The sequence below is a fragment of the Schistocerca nitens genome, chromosome 4 (genome assembly GCF_023898315.1).
Source record: "Schistocerca nitens isolate TAMUIC-IGC-003100 chromosome 4, iqSchNite1.1, whole genome shotgun sequence".
Lineage (NCBI taxonomy): Eukaryota > Metazoa > Arthropoda > Insecta > Orthoptera > Acrididae > Schistocerca > Schistocerca nitens.
In genome coordinates, this window is record NC_064617.1 from 389,261,719 (window position 1) to 389,274,556 (window position 12,838).

At 41.8% G+C, this 12,838-nt stretch overlaps 1 protein-coding gene across 1 annotated transcript in view; it reads right to left on the reverse strand.

The window, feature by feature from the left end:
- LOC126251551 (echinoderm microtubule-associated protein-like CG42247) overlaps positions 1-12,838 on the reverse strand; it is a 569,483-nt gene that overhangs the window by 232,307 nt on the left and 324,338 nt on the right. The window contains 1 exon segment of the mRNA XM_049952063.1: positions 2,412-2,528. Within this exon segment, the coding sequence (XP_049808020.1) occupies positions 2,412-2,528 (117 nt within the window).

Here is a 12,838-nt window from a genome sequence, read left to right on the forward strand (position 1 = left end):
TATATTTGATCATTTCGTAAGCATTGACTGATTTAATTACACTGCATTCCATTGTCCTTATTTTTCTTTTCTTCGTGTTCATCTTATAACCTCTCTTCAAGTCGCTATAGATTCCATTACATTGCTCTTCAGCCCTGTACAGTTCACAGTCTCTGAAAGAACTACAATATCGTAAGCAAATCTCGAAGTTTTTATTTCTTCTCTCTGAACTTTAATACCGGTTCCAAATTTCTCTTTTTTTCCTTTGCCGTTTGTTCAGTAAACAGACTGAATAACATCGGGATAGGCTACAAACTAATCTTACTCCTTTTTCAACTAGTGCTTTCCTTCCATGTCCTTCCACTCTTTCTAACTGCAGTTTGGTTTTTGTAAACGTTGTTGATAATCTTTCCCTCCATGTTGGTATCCCTTCTACCTGCAGAATTGGTTTGGTTCAAATGGCTCTGAGCACTATGGGACTCAACATCTGTGGTCATAAGTCCCCTAGAACTTAGAACTACTTAAACCTAACTAACCTAAGGACATCACACACATCCATGCCCGAGGCAGGATTCGAACCTGCGACCGTAGCAGTCGCGCACCTGCAGAATTGCGAAGACTGTATGTCAGTCAATATTGTCAAAAGTTTTCTCTAAATCTACAAATGCTATATATGTAGGTTTACCTTTCTTCAGCCTTTCTTCTAAGACAAAGTCGCAGGTACAGCACTGCCACGCGTATTCCTACATTTTTCCGGAACACAAACCGATCGGCCCGAAGGTCGGCTTCTACCAGTTTTTCCTTTCTTCTGCAAATAATTCGCGTAAGTGTTTTTCAATTTTTGGGATTAGGTATTTCTTACTCGACAAAGCAAACCGTACATCCAGCAATAATCGCGTTCCAGTTAAAAGTAGTGACTACAGCGCAAACGTGCAAAGTGATCGCGGAATATGTTTTCGTGGGCAGGCGTGACGCTATTAAATGTAGCGATGCTCTAGGAGAAAGAGATGACAATACTGACGGAACGTGCTAGCAAAGTTAAGCAGGTTGGTGGTGTGCAAGTTACGGCCGAACAGAGAGGGATTGTTGGAGTAAACAATAAACACCATAAAATAAGATGCAAGATGTTCATAATAAGTATCTTGTTAAAGATATGGATGAATAGGTTATTAGACAGCAATTTTTCGGTATTCTAAACATCAAAACGAAATATCAAGTTTGTGAAAAGTTCACACCTTTTACGCAAAGAAACGTGATTCGAGCTTAGCGAGGAAACTTTAAGAAAACTTGTTCTATCTATGATGTTTGATTTTAAAAGGTGCCAGAATAAATAAATGATCATGTGTGTGAAGTGAACGATGTAGTTTTTTTAAAAAGAAGCAGACTACCTTACATTTTTACGAAAAGATTAAGCATCAGAAATAAAGTGGCTAGTCATCTCTCCCTGCAGCTTGCTCCAATTTGTCTCGGAATATTGAACATCTTGCACCATTTTACATTTTCGAACGTTTGTCTGGATGATATTTTTCCGAAATTCTGATCGTATGTCTCCAGTTTCGTATACTTTAAACACTAACTTGAATAGTGGCTCGGTTACCAATACTCCCCAATGATTGAAGAATTTTTGTAGGAACTTTACCTATGCCTCCTGTCTTTTTTGCTGACGAGTCTTTCAAAGCTCTGATAAGCTCTGAATGTAATGTCGGGTCACCTGCGTCTTCCCGTACAAAAGCTATTTGTGTGTGTTTGTCCGTAAAAAAGAAAAAAGAAGAGCAGTGAACTAAGCTTTCAAGAACATTAACAAAAGCTATAAATTCATTAAACAAATGTCATAAAATCAGTTTGTAACAACTCAATATGACTCAATATATGTAAGCATGTACTTCTTCACACTCATCGTGACGTAATTACTTAGCATTCTTTCATCAGTCTCAGAGTTGTAGGCATTTTACTATAAACACCTCTCAGATTTCATACTGTGAAGGTATTGAATTTGTGATTATGACGTTAGTATATTGCTACAGCATTGGAGTAAATGACAGCTACGTAATATAAATAACAAAAATTAGCAACATTTGGAGATAATAAACAACACGTGAGAATACTACTTCGCAACGTAATGTAACTGAAAAAAGGTACGAATCTTATAGTTTTGTTTGATTTTAGTATCTAACATTATAAATATTAACTAGCAAATTTATAACATTGTAAGTCATTCATTTTGGCAGAATGACTAATTCGGTTATCGATTACAAAACATAGTTTCACTCCCCGAGTTGTGAAGGTGACAGTTATTGACGGTTTCAACTTATGGCATGTCTTCATTTTCTGCGTGAGTGGACTAAAGTATAGTCAGTATCTGTGTTTACAATAATGATTGCAGAACACTCCCGCCACACCTACGGAATTTGATTAATAATTACAGTACTCACCTCCTGCCCGGAGACGGTGTACATACGCTTGGCGCCGATCATCTTTAGCACCTGTCCCAGGTCCTCCAGCACCTCTTCGAACGGTTGGGACGTGCGAAGGTTCAGCAACACGCGACACTGCGCACACACATTAAAATGTAATTGAAAATACTCATTAGAGATAAAGATTATAAATGATGGAATATACGCAGAAGCAAGTGGAGAGTGTAAGACCATGAACATCTTGACGGAATGATGCCACATTGAAATTCCAATATTCTCATGCTGTACAATTTAACCAATATGTAAACATGATTACAGCATTTTGAGGGCAGAAGAATAAAATTTCTACAGATGAAAAATGGCGTGGGTACATGGTGGTGTGTCTAACATTACTGGAACTTTTCAGATGGAGAGTGTAACGCTGGTTCGGACATGCACTTGCAGCTTATGGCCTTTGAGGAAGGTCGAATAACTGGAACGGGGGACACGTCAACATGCCAACATCTGGCACAGACGGATGGCAGTAGTGTAATAGCTGCAGAACGAATGGTAACCAGATTGACTCGGGACGGCAGTGAGGCAACAAGAACAGGCACGACTCTTTCCAGAAGGACTGCACAGTTTGTAGGATTGTTGGACTGGCTGTCGAGAGTAGACGGATGACAATTACTGAAATTCAACCTGACGTTGCTGGCAGAGCGTCACTACGAACCGTCAGAAACAGATTACTAGAAGCTCTGTTGAGAACTCGAGTTGCCATGCCCTCTTTACCGCTTACACTGTACCACAGACAACAAAAACTTGCGTCTTGTTGATCCAGAGTCAACTGCGACATTAAGTGACATTTTTTAGTGATAAATGATGAATCTCAGTTATAGTGGCATTCAGATCTACGCCAATGTGCCCATGGAGGACCTGGTGAAATGTCACAGGAAGCAGCGATTCTGGAGACCGCGCGTGTTTATGGAGAGGGGAGCTACTAGACGTGACTACAGGATTTCTTGTCATACTTTTCACGAGCAGGGTATCAAATGGCACATTACAGCAGCATAATACAGAATCCCACGCTGCAGCTCACATCACACAGGCCGTGGGGAATGAATAGATCCTTGAGTGAGCTGCCAAGTTCAGTGAATTGTCATTCACAGAGCGTGTCTGGGATGCGATGGGAAGACGTATTCTTTCATACCAACTTCCAGCCAGCAATCTTCGTGAACTGAAAGGGTGTCTTTTAAGTACAGCAAGATGATATTCTGAAGCTATTTGCTTAAATGGCACAGCGAATACAATAGTGTATTCTTGCCCATGGGGATTACAGCTCGTACTCATGTTGTGGACAGTTTCGAATGGAAAGAAAATTTAAGCGTTTAATACCAGTTATGTTATGAACATATTCACAAAGTTTGATTTGTATTTGACTGATGCTTCATGTTTGGGGAAGCAAGTGCTATGGCTACATAGCAACGGTGGCGAGCGAATGAGAACGGTACGTCCCCGACACGCGACCAAGACCAAGCTAGACGCACTTAACGTGTGCACGAACTTTCAAGGCATTGTGAAACAATCTAAAGTGAAATTAAATATTTAAATAATGTCACAATACTTTGCCAGATGATGTAAACCTATACCAACGTAACATAGTTTGAGTTTCAACATAATATAATGATTAATTCGCACATACACCTGTTTTTACGAAATTTCAAAAGCGAGAAATATTAAAGATAGAAAGTTCTAATTTTGGATTAGGATTTATGCAAAAAATATGAAGATATCTCTTTTCAAGTTATTGAAAAAAAACTGACTTTTGAACTAAAATTTGTAAACAAGTTAACAATGATAAAATTACAGCACTTTGTTCATTAGAAGAGATTATGGAGGTGGACCAAATTGCAAGACAATTATGTAACTTTACAGAGGTACAGACGGTTGAATAGTGACAGTTAAGAGATCTGAGTCTACCCTCGGTTCCGTTGGAAAGCTTCTAGAAGTCGTAATTTAAGATTTACCAGCTTTTTTAATGGAACATACATAGAGTATAGTACTGCTTATAGAAAAAAAATTGGTTCAGATGTCTCTGAGCGCTATGGGACTTAACATCTGAGGTCATCAGTCCCCTATATCTTAGAACTATTTAAACCTAACTAACCTAAGGACATTACACACATCCATGCCCGAGGCAGGATACGGACCTGCGACCGTAGCGGTCGCGCGGTTCCAGACTGATGCGCCTAGAACCGCTCGGCCACACCGGCCGGCTATAGAAAAAAGGGGGAAGTTGTTAGTGTACAGCTAACACGATAGGAAAGGCGTCATTTGAGCACTGCTGTGGGAGCTTAAGGCTTTCGAAATACTAGAGCTCTGTTTGCCGCCCGGCGCGAAACCGTAGCGACAGTATAAAAGGATCACCGAAGCGATATAAAGGATTCATTCGATAGTCATCAGTCGGCCTGATGAATCTTACTACGCGTCAGGATGTGACGCATATCTACCCGCAACCGCGTACTCTAAGCCTCGGATGACACTGAAGATGACTGTCTTGAGTGGCTATCGATCTAATTAGTTATCGCGCGTTTCGTGCAAATACTGTATGTAGAGCTGAACAGTCGTAGATTGATGATTTACAGGAAAACCTGTGTTTTGATTTCAATGTTTTTATTTTGCATGCCGCCCGCAGTATTGTAGAAAACTGCATGGCAAATGGCATAGCCTATTCACCACTTTTAAGGTCAGCAGTTAACTGTCCTAAATTAACAGACGGAGTGATATTTGGCAATACACGGAACATCGAGCAGAGGTCCTATCGAGTGCCGATTACGATAGAAAAACTTTAATAAATTACAATAATATTAATTTGTGAGCTTTTTTGAATATACTGACCTGTTAAAGCAGTAAGCTTTCATTTACCTTCGTAGTCCCGGACTCATTTTGATTGTAAATAGTGAGTTAGAACATTTTATTCCAGTTCGACGAGCTGGATTGTGGACTGTGGACTGGAGATTACGGGCAACAGGCTTCTCTATTAGTTTCTGGCTGTCCGCGCAAACAATTTCCAGACTCTCCTAAATGGCAGTGGTATTTAAAATCGAACAAATGTATTCTAAACGCACCAAAACAAACAATATCTCATAAAGCACTAGCAAAACTTTTATCCCGCCGCCCTACACAAGGTGGAACTGTTTCACTTCGGCCAGTTTATTAATAAAGCGCTGTAAGTAAATGCTCTCATCGTTAATCTGCAGTGTCGTAACATCGAGGAAACGTGAAACGTCAAGTGCAACAGCGGAGCCTCCCTTTTACCTTCTTCTCTGTTAAATGCCACTGTGAGGATTGATTTTCTTAACTGGAATCTGCTATTTTTTACGTAACGCAGAGTGAAGTACATTATTGATCTACAATGAATAGTGAGCTCCCAAAAAAATATAAAAATGCAAAAGTTCGCTTTTCCTGCCCGACAAACATATGTCGACAAACATGTGGCATACATCCACGATCTGAAGATCAGCTTATCGTTAATTTGATGAAGTTGTGACTGATTACCGTGTTCCTTTATTTTTCTTTTCTTTTTTTTACTGACTAGAAAGAGAAACCTGTTGTGAAGTTTTAGTTGTTGCTATGACTTAACGATATTGACAGAAGAGGGAGGAATAGATGGGGCTGTAATATTTTCCCTCTCTACTGAAACCCTCCGTTTACGTATCGCTCTGCAAGCAGCGCTCTGTTCACAATACATCAAATTAGTCTGTGTTTGCTGTTAGAATAAATCAGATTATCCTTGTGCCGTGGAAATGTGTTTAGGAGTTACTAAGTGTTTCATCCTAGTCAGTGAGACAGCCAGTAATTGAGAGACTGTTGATGGAGTACCTTCGTATTACAAAAGGTGTATTACCTACAGCAGAAGAGGATCTTATTTATAAACAGAAGCTGACAGAAGAGTATGCTGTAATAGCAGAGGTTGCTACACTTCTAATAGATGAAGAGGCATCAGAGAAAGAGTTAAGGAGCTTCCAGCGTTATCATGCAGATCATTTACACTATGTGATCAAAAGTATCCGGACACCTGGCTCAAAATGACTTACAAGTTCGTGGCACCCTCCATCGGTAATGCTGGAATTCAGTATGGTGTTGGCCCACCCTTAGCCTTTATGACAGCTTTAACTTCCAATTATGTGCTGGAAGGTTTGCTGGGGAATGGTAGCCCATTCTTCACGGAGTGCTGCACTGAGGACAGGTATCGATGTAGGTGTCGCTGAGGCCTAACAGGAAGTCGTCGTTCCAAAATATCCCAAAGGTGTTCTAAAGGACAGGTCAGGTCTCTGTGAAGGCCAGTCCATTACAGAGATGTTATTGTCGTGTAACCACTCCGCCACAGGCCGTGCATTATGAACAGGCGCTTGATCGTGCTGAAAGATGCAATCGCCGTCCCCGAATTGCTCTTCAACAGTGGGAAGCAAGAAGGTGCTTAAAACATCATTGTAGGCCTGTGCTGTGATAGTGCCATGCAAAACAACAAGGGGTGCAGGCCCCCTCCATAAAAAACACGACCACACCATAACATCACCACCTCCGAATTTCCACTGTTGGCACTACACACGCCGGCAGATGACGTTCACCGGGCATTCGCTATACCCACACCCCGCCATCGGATCGCCACATTGTGTACCGTGATTCGTCACTTCACACAACGTTTTTCCACTGTTCAATTGTCCAATGTTTACGCTCCTTCCACCAAGCGAAGCATCGTTTGTCATTTACCGGCGTAATGTGTGGCTTATGAGCAGCTGCTCGACTATGAAATACAAGTTTTCTCACCTCCCGCCTAACTGTCGTCGTACTTGCAGTGGATCTTGATGCAGTTTGGAATTCCTGTGTGATGGTCTGGATGGATGTCTACCTATAACACATTACGACCCTCTCCAGCTGTCGGCGGTCTCTGTCAGTCAACAGACGAGGTCGACCTGTACGCTTTTGTGCTGTACGTGTCCATTCACGTTTCCACTTAACTTTCACATCGGAAACAATGTTTAAGAGTGTGGAAATCTCGCGTGCAGACGTATGACACAAGTGACTCCCAATCACCTGACCACGTTCGAAGTCCGTGAGTTTCGCGGAGCGCCCCATTCTGCTCTCTCACGATGTCTATTGACTACTGCGGTCACTGATATGGAGTACCTGGCAGTAGGTGCCAGGAGAATGCACCTAATATGAAAAACGTATGTTTTTTGGGGGTGTCCGGATATTTTTGATCACATGGTATATATACGAGGGTAAGTCAATTATTATCCGCAGTTTAGTTATATTTTTCTTTATTTTGGTAGTACTGTCGTTTTATGCTGATTACGCACGCTTTGTTTATTTGTTGTTATATCTTTGCAGTTTTGAAGGTGCTAGGTTAGTTTCGTTATCTCTGCCCTGCAGTTAATCATAGCTATTCCGCTGTTTATTTGCACCAAAGAAGAGCAACGTTCAGTGATCCGTTTTTTGTGGTCGGAAGGCGCATCAGGGGCTCAAATTCATCGAAGACTTTCGGTTCAGTACGGGAACAGTGTTGTGCCCCAACGGAGTGTCTGCGAATGGATTGAAAAATTGCGAAATGGTCGCACAAGTGTTACGCATGATGAAGGAGCCGGACGACCGTTTACCGCCATGAATAAAGAAACCATTGAGTGTTCACGTGAAATGATTCTCTTAGACAGACGATTAACTATTGACGACGTGGCTCATAGTATGCAAATTAGTCACGGTTCTGCCTATGAAATCATCCACAACAGACCTGGGTTTCAGAAAGTTTGTGCAAGATGGGTCCCAAAACAACTCACACGGTTGCATAAAGAAACGCGCTTGGACATCTACAAAAAACATTTGGATCGCTATGGTAATGAAGGGGACAACTTCTTAGACAGGATCATTACTGGTGACGAAACATGGATCCATCATTACGAGCCGGAGAGTAAACGGCAGAGTATGTAATGGAAACATCCAAATTCGCCATGCAAGAAAAAATTCAAGACCTAACCGTCCGAAGAAAAACTGATGCTTACGGTTTTTTGGGACTCACAAGGTCCAGTACTGGAACATTATGGGGAAAGGGGCGCAGCAATAAACAGTGTACGTTACAGTGAGATGCTTACTGCCAGGCTAAAGTCTGCAATTCGAAGCAAACGCCGGGGATAGCTGTCAAAAGGTGCTGTCTGGTCGCACGACAATGCCCGTTTGCATACTGCTGCCCAGACTGCTGAAACGCTCCAGAAACTCAAATTTGAACTACTGGATCATCCTCCATATAGTTCTGGTCTTCTGACTGTCACTTGTTTGGTCCACTCAAACAGGCATTAAGGGGCCGTCGAGTTATCTCGGACGAAGCAGTGAAAGAACCCGTCCATTCTTGGCTAGCAGCTAAACAGAGTACCTTCTTTTATGACGGCCTCAGGAAGCTTGTACAACGATGGATCAAGTGCGTTAAAACGCAAGGAGACTATGTCGAAAAGTGATGTTCTTGTAAGTTTCCTATTTGATTACAATAAAATTTTATAACTACTTTGCGGGTAATAATTAACTTACCATCATACAATATAAACGGTAACGGTCCTACCACACTTCCCTGGAACACTTCTGAAATTCTCTCTACCTCTATCGATTTTGTTCTATTAAGAGCGATACGCTGAGTGCTGTTTGCAAAGGAATATCGAATCCAGTCACAAATCGAAAGGAGGGACCATATTATGATATTACTCGGGGAAACATTTTCAGAAGACTGAATTCATTAGTTCAGCAGTCTGTTGTCTTCCGTTTCGGTGTCAGTATGGTCACTGAGTGGCTGGATAGATGATTTCGATCCTCTTTTTGATTTTATATAACACTGTAACTTCATAGGTTTATAGCCACATCGATAGGCAAAATTTTACTTTCGAATTCATTAAGAGCTTCTCGCGTTGCTCTCCTTACGCTTATTTTAGCTTCGTTCAGCTTTTGTTTATCAGTATGTCTTGATTTCATTCAAACCTGTGATGAAGTTCTGTTTCCGGAGCAGTTTTCTGACACGGCTATTACTCCCGTCAAACGTTGCTCGAACACACTTATCCAAGTCGGTTTGAACGATGCTTTTGAATTTTATCGATTTGTGCTGCATGTCTTCGTCCTCAGAGCTGTGTATTTGATGTTGGCTAGTCAGATACAACTTGTAGCCTGTCACTCTTGCGAAGCAAATATATTTTTCTACCCTTCCTAAAGTTTCTTATAGACATCCAAACTCGTTGCTCTTGTCACATACTTATTATCGCCATGCCTTCCTCTACGTTCATGTCTGTTTGTTGGTAGAAGGTCTAAGATGTTACATTAGAATTCGTCCTCTATCTGCTCCAAGTAATTTTCAGACATGATATTCAGAACAACGTCATACGAAGACCCGGTCTCATCACCAGTTTCGATCGCACGACTCTCCCATTCTACTGCCGACAAACTGAAGTCTCTCCCATATTATAATAGCCTGATCAGGAAACATATTCCCAATATTCTCCAAGTTCTCTCTGAAACGCTCTGCCACTGCACCTCATGAGGTAGGCGATCTATATAATTATCCGATTACCATGTTGACCCACCTTTGATGCTTAGCTACGCCTAGATTATTTCACATTCAGAATATGTTATAACCTGACTAGATATTATCGAATACCGTACTGCATCACCCAGTTTTACCGGGCGTACGTCACTTCGTTACATATACTGGCCTCAGTGTTTCTACGTACTTTATGCAATAAAATAGCTAACATTATTACAAACGTTTGGGAGATGTCTTATTCATCAGTTGATATACTGCCACATCATTACATAACGGGCAGGCTTTTTCCACATTTATCCACTCTATCCAACTCCGTCATCACTCAATTTCTGCTCCATGGCAACGAAATGCGTTTTACGTCTTCTGCTCATGACACCATTCTGTTCTAGATGTATTTGAGTGCTGTGAGTATTAACATCACAGTTACAGGAAAACACAGTCTCTGCTTTCGGCTTATCCATGGACAAGAGCGATCGTAAATGGCATGCAGGCTGTGGGAATTCAAAATTATCGTTATTTGAAATGTTTGTCATAGACATGATCACTGACAATTTTCACAAAGTAATCTGTTTTGACGGTTCAGTGGTCACCTTCGGAGGATAAATAAAAGTGCAGTATTCTATACAAGTAAGAGGCGTGTTTACCAACTCTCATTATTTCTATTGTAGTTACGCCAGTTTTATCACTAATGCATTCAATATTGCTTGAGTATGTAGAACTATACTATATTTTTTAACAGGAAATTAAATACTTCACACATCATCGAATAGAAGTCTATATTTTTAGTTGGAGGAGAAGATGTAAAATGTCGCTAGTACTCCCCTCCCAGTATACAAAAAATATTGGTAATTATATTCGAGACGTTGTGAGATAACACATAATTTGATGCATTTAAAACTTTAGCTACGCGTACATTACCATAAATCGTCACTTTCAGCTCGTCACTGCCACTGTTCGTAACGCTAGAATATAAATGTTCATGCGGCACATAAATCAGAAAACGAGAACTAGTCCGATATTCCATATGGATTACGGAAACTGGTTATGGCAATAGCTGTCTATCTGAGTGAACAGTAGAACGTGGAGTGACGTTGTAGTTCGATAATTCTGTTGTTTATAATAAAACTTTTGAATATTCCATCACCTGAGATTTCTTCGGTCACTATGCTGTTTGCTATAGGGAGAACGGTTGCACGCCTTGCTAACATACAGCCGTACAGTCTACTGAGATTTAACCGGAAAACCATGATACACATGTCACGCGACGTCTGTGACAGGAAGTACACCAAGTGCTGCATGAAATTTTTGGATAACCTGATATTACACTATTTCTATAATTAAGTAAATCCTTTTCTTTCTATTTGCATCACCTGCACAGCCTCCAGATCGGGGTGCACTAAGCGTTCTCCCTCAAGCGTGGATCTCGTTAAAACGATGCAATGACAAGTAATCTTAGGACACAATTTTAGTACGATTAAATCCAGAGAACGATACAGAAAATTGCTGTCCTAGCTGTGCGTCTTTTTATTCACTTACGGAATCTTGCAGGCGATCTGCGAGTTCAGCAAGACAATGCACCACCTCATCCCTCTCGCCTGTGCAAGAATGATTTGAAGTACACCCCGCGGATGTAAGTATCGTTCTCTACAACCTTGCCCCCTGTCCCTCCCCCACGTTTCCAGACCTCAGTTCTACCGACCGTATCTGTATCTACATACACTATGTGATCAAAAGTATCCGGACACCCCCAAAAAACATACGTCTTTCATATTAGGTGCATTGTGCTGCCACATACTGTCAGGTACTCTTATATCAGCGACCTCAGTAGTCATTAGACATCGTGAGAGAGCAGAATGGGGCGTTCCGCGGAACTCACGGACTTCGAACGTGGTCAGGTGATTGGGAGTCACTTGTGTCATACGTGTGTACGCGAGATTTCCACACTCTTAAACATTGTTTCCGATGTGATAGTGAAGTGGAAACGTGAATGGACACGTACAGCACAAAAGCGTACAGGCCGACCTCGTCTGTTGACTGACAGAGACCGCCGAACAGCTGAAGAGGGTCGTAATGTGTCATAGGCAAACATCCATCCAGACCATCACACAGGAATTCCAAACTGCATCAAGATCCACTGCAAGTACGACGACAGCTAGGCGGGAGGTGAGAAAACCTGGATTTCATGGTCGAGCGGCTCCACATAAGCCACACATTACGCCGGTAAATGCCAAACGATGCCACGCTTGGTGGAAAGAGCGTAAACTTTGGACGATTGAACAGTGGAAAAACGTCGTGTGAAGTGACGAATCACGGTACGCAATGTGGCGATCCGATGGCGGGGTGTGGGTATGGCGAATGCCCGGTGAACGTCATCTGCCAGCATGTGTAGTGCCAACAGTGAAATTCGGAGGTGGTGGTGTTATGGTGTGGTCGTGTTTTTTATGGAGGAGGCTTGCACACCTTGTTGTTTTATGTGGCACTATCACAGCACAGGCCTACAATGATGTTTTAAGCACCTTCTTGCTTCCCACTGTTGAAGAGCAATTCGGGGATGGTGACTGGATCTTTAAACATAATCGAGCACCTGTTCATAATGCATGGCCTGTGGCGGAGTAGTTACACGACAATAACATCTCTGTAATGGACTGGCCTTCACAGAGACCTGACCTGAATCTTATAGAACACCTTTGGGATGTTTTGGAACGCCGACTTCGTGCCAGAAACTTCCAGCACATGACTGAACGTATGTGTGCGAGCGTGGAAGTTGTCATCAAGGCTAAAGGTGGCCCAACACCATATTGAATTCCAGCATTACCGATGGAGGGCGACACGAACTTGTAAGTCATTTCCAGTCCGGTGTCTGGATACTTTTGATCACATAGTGTATATA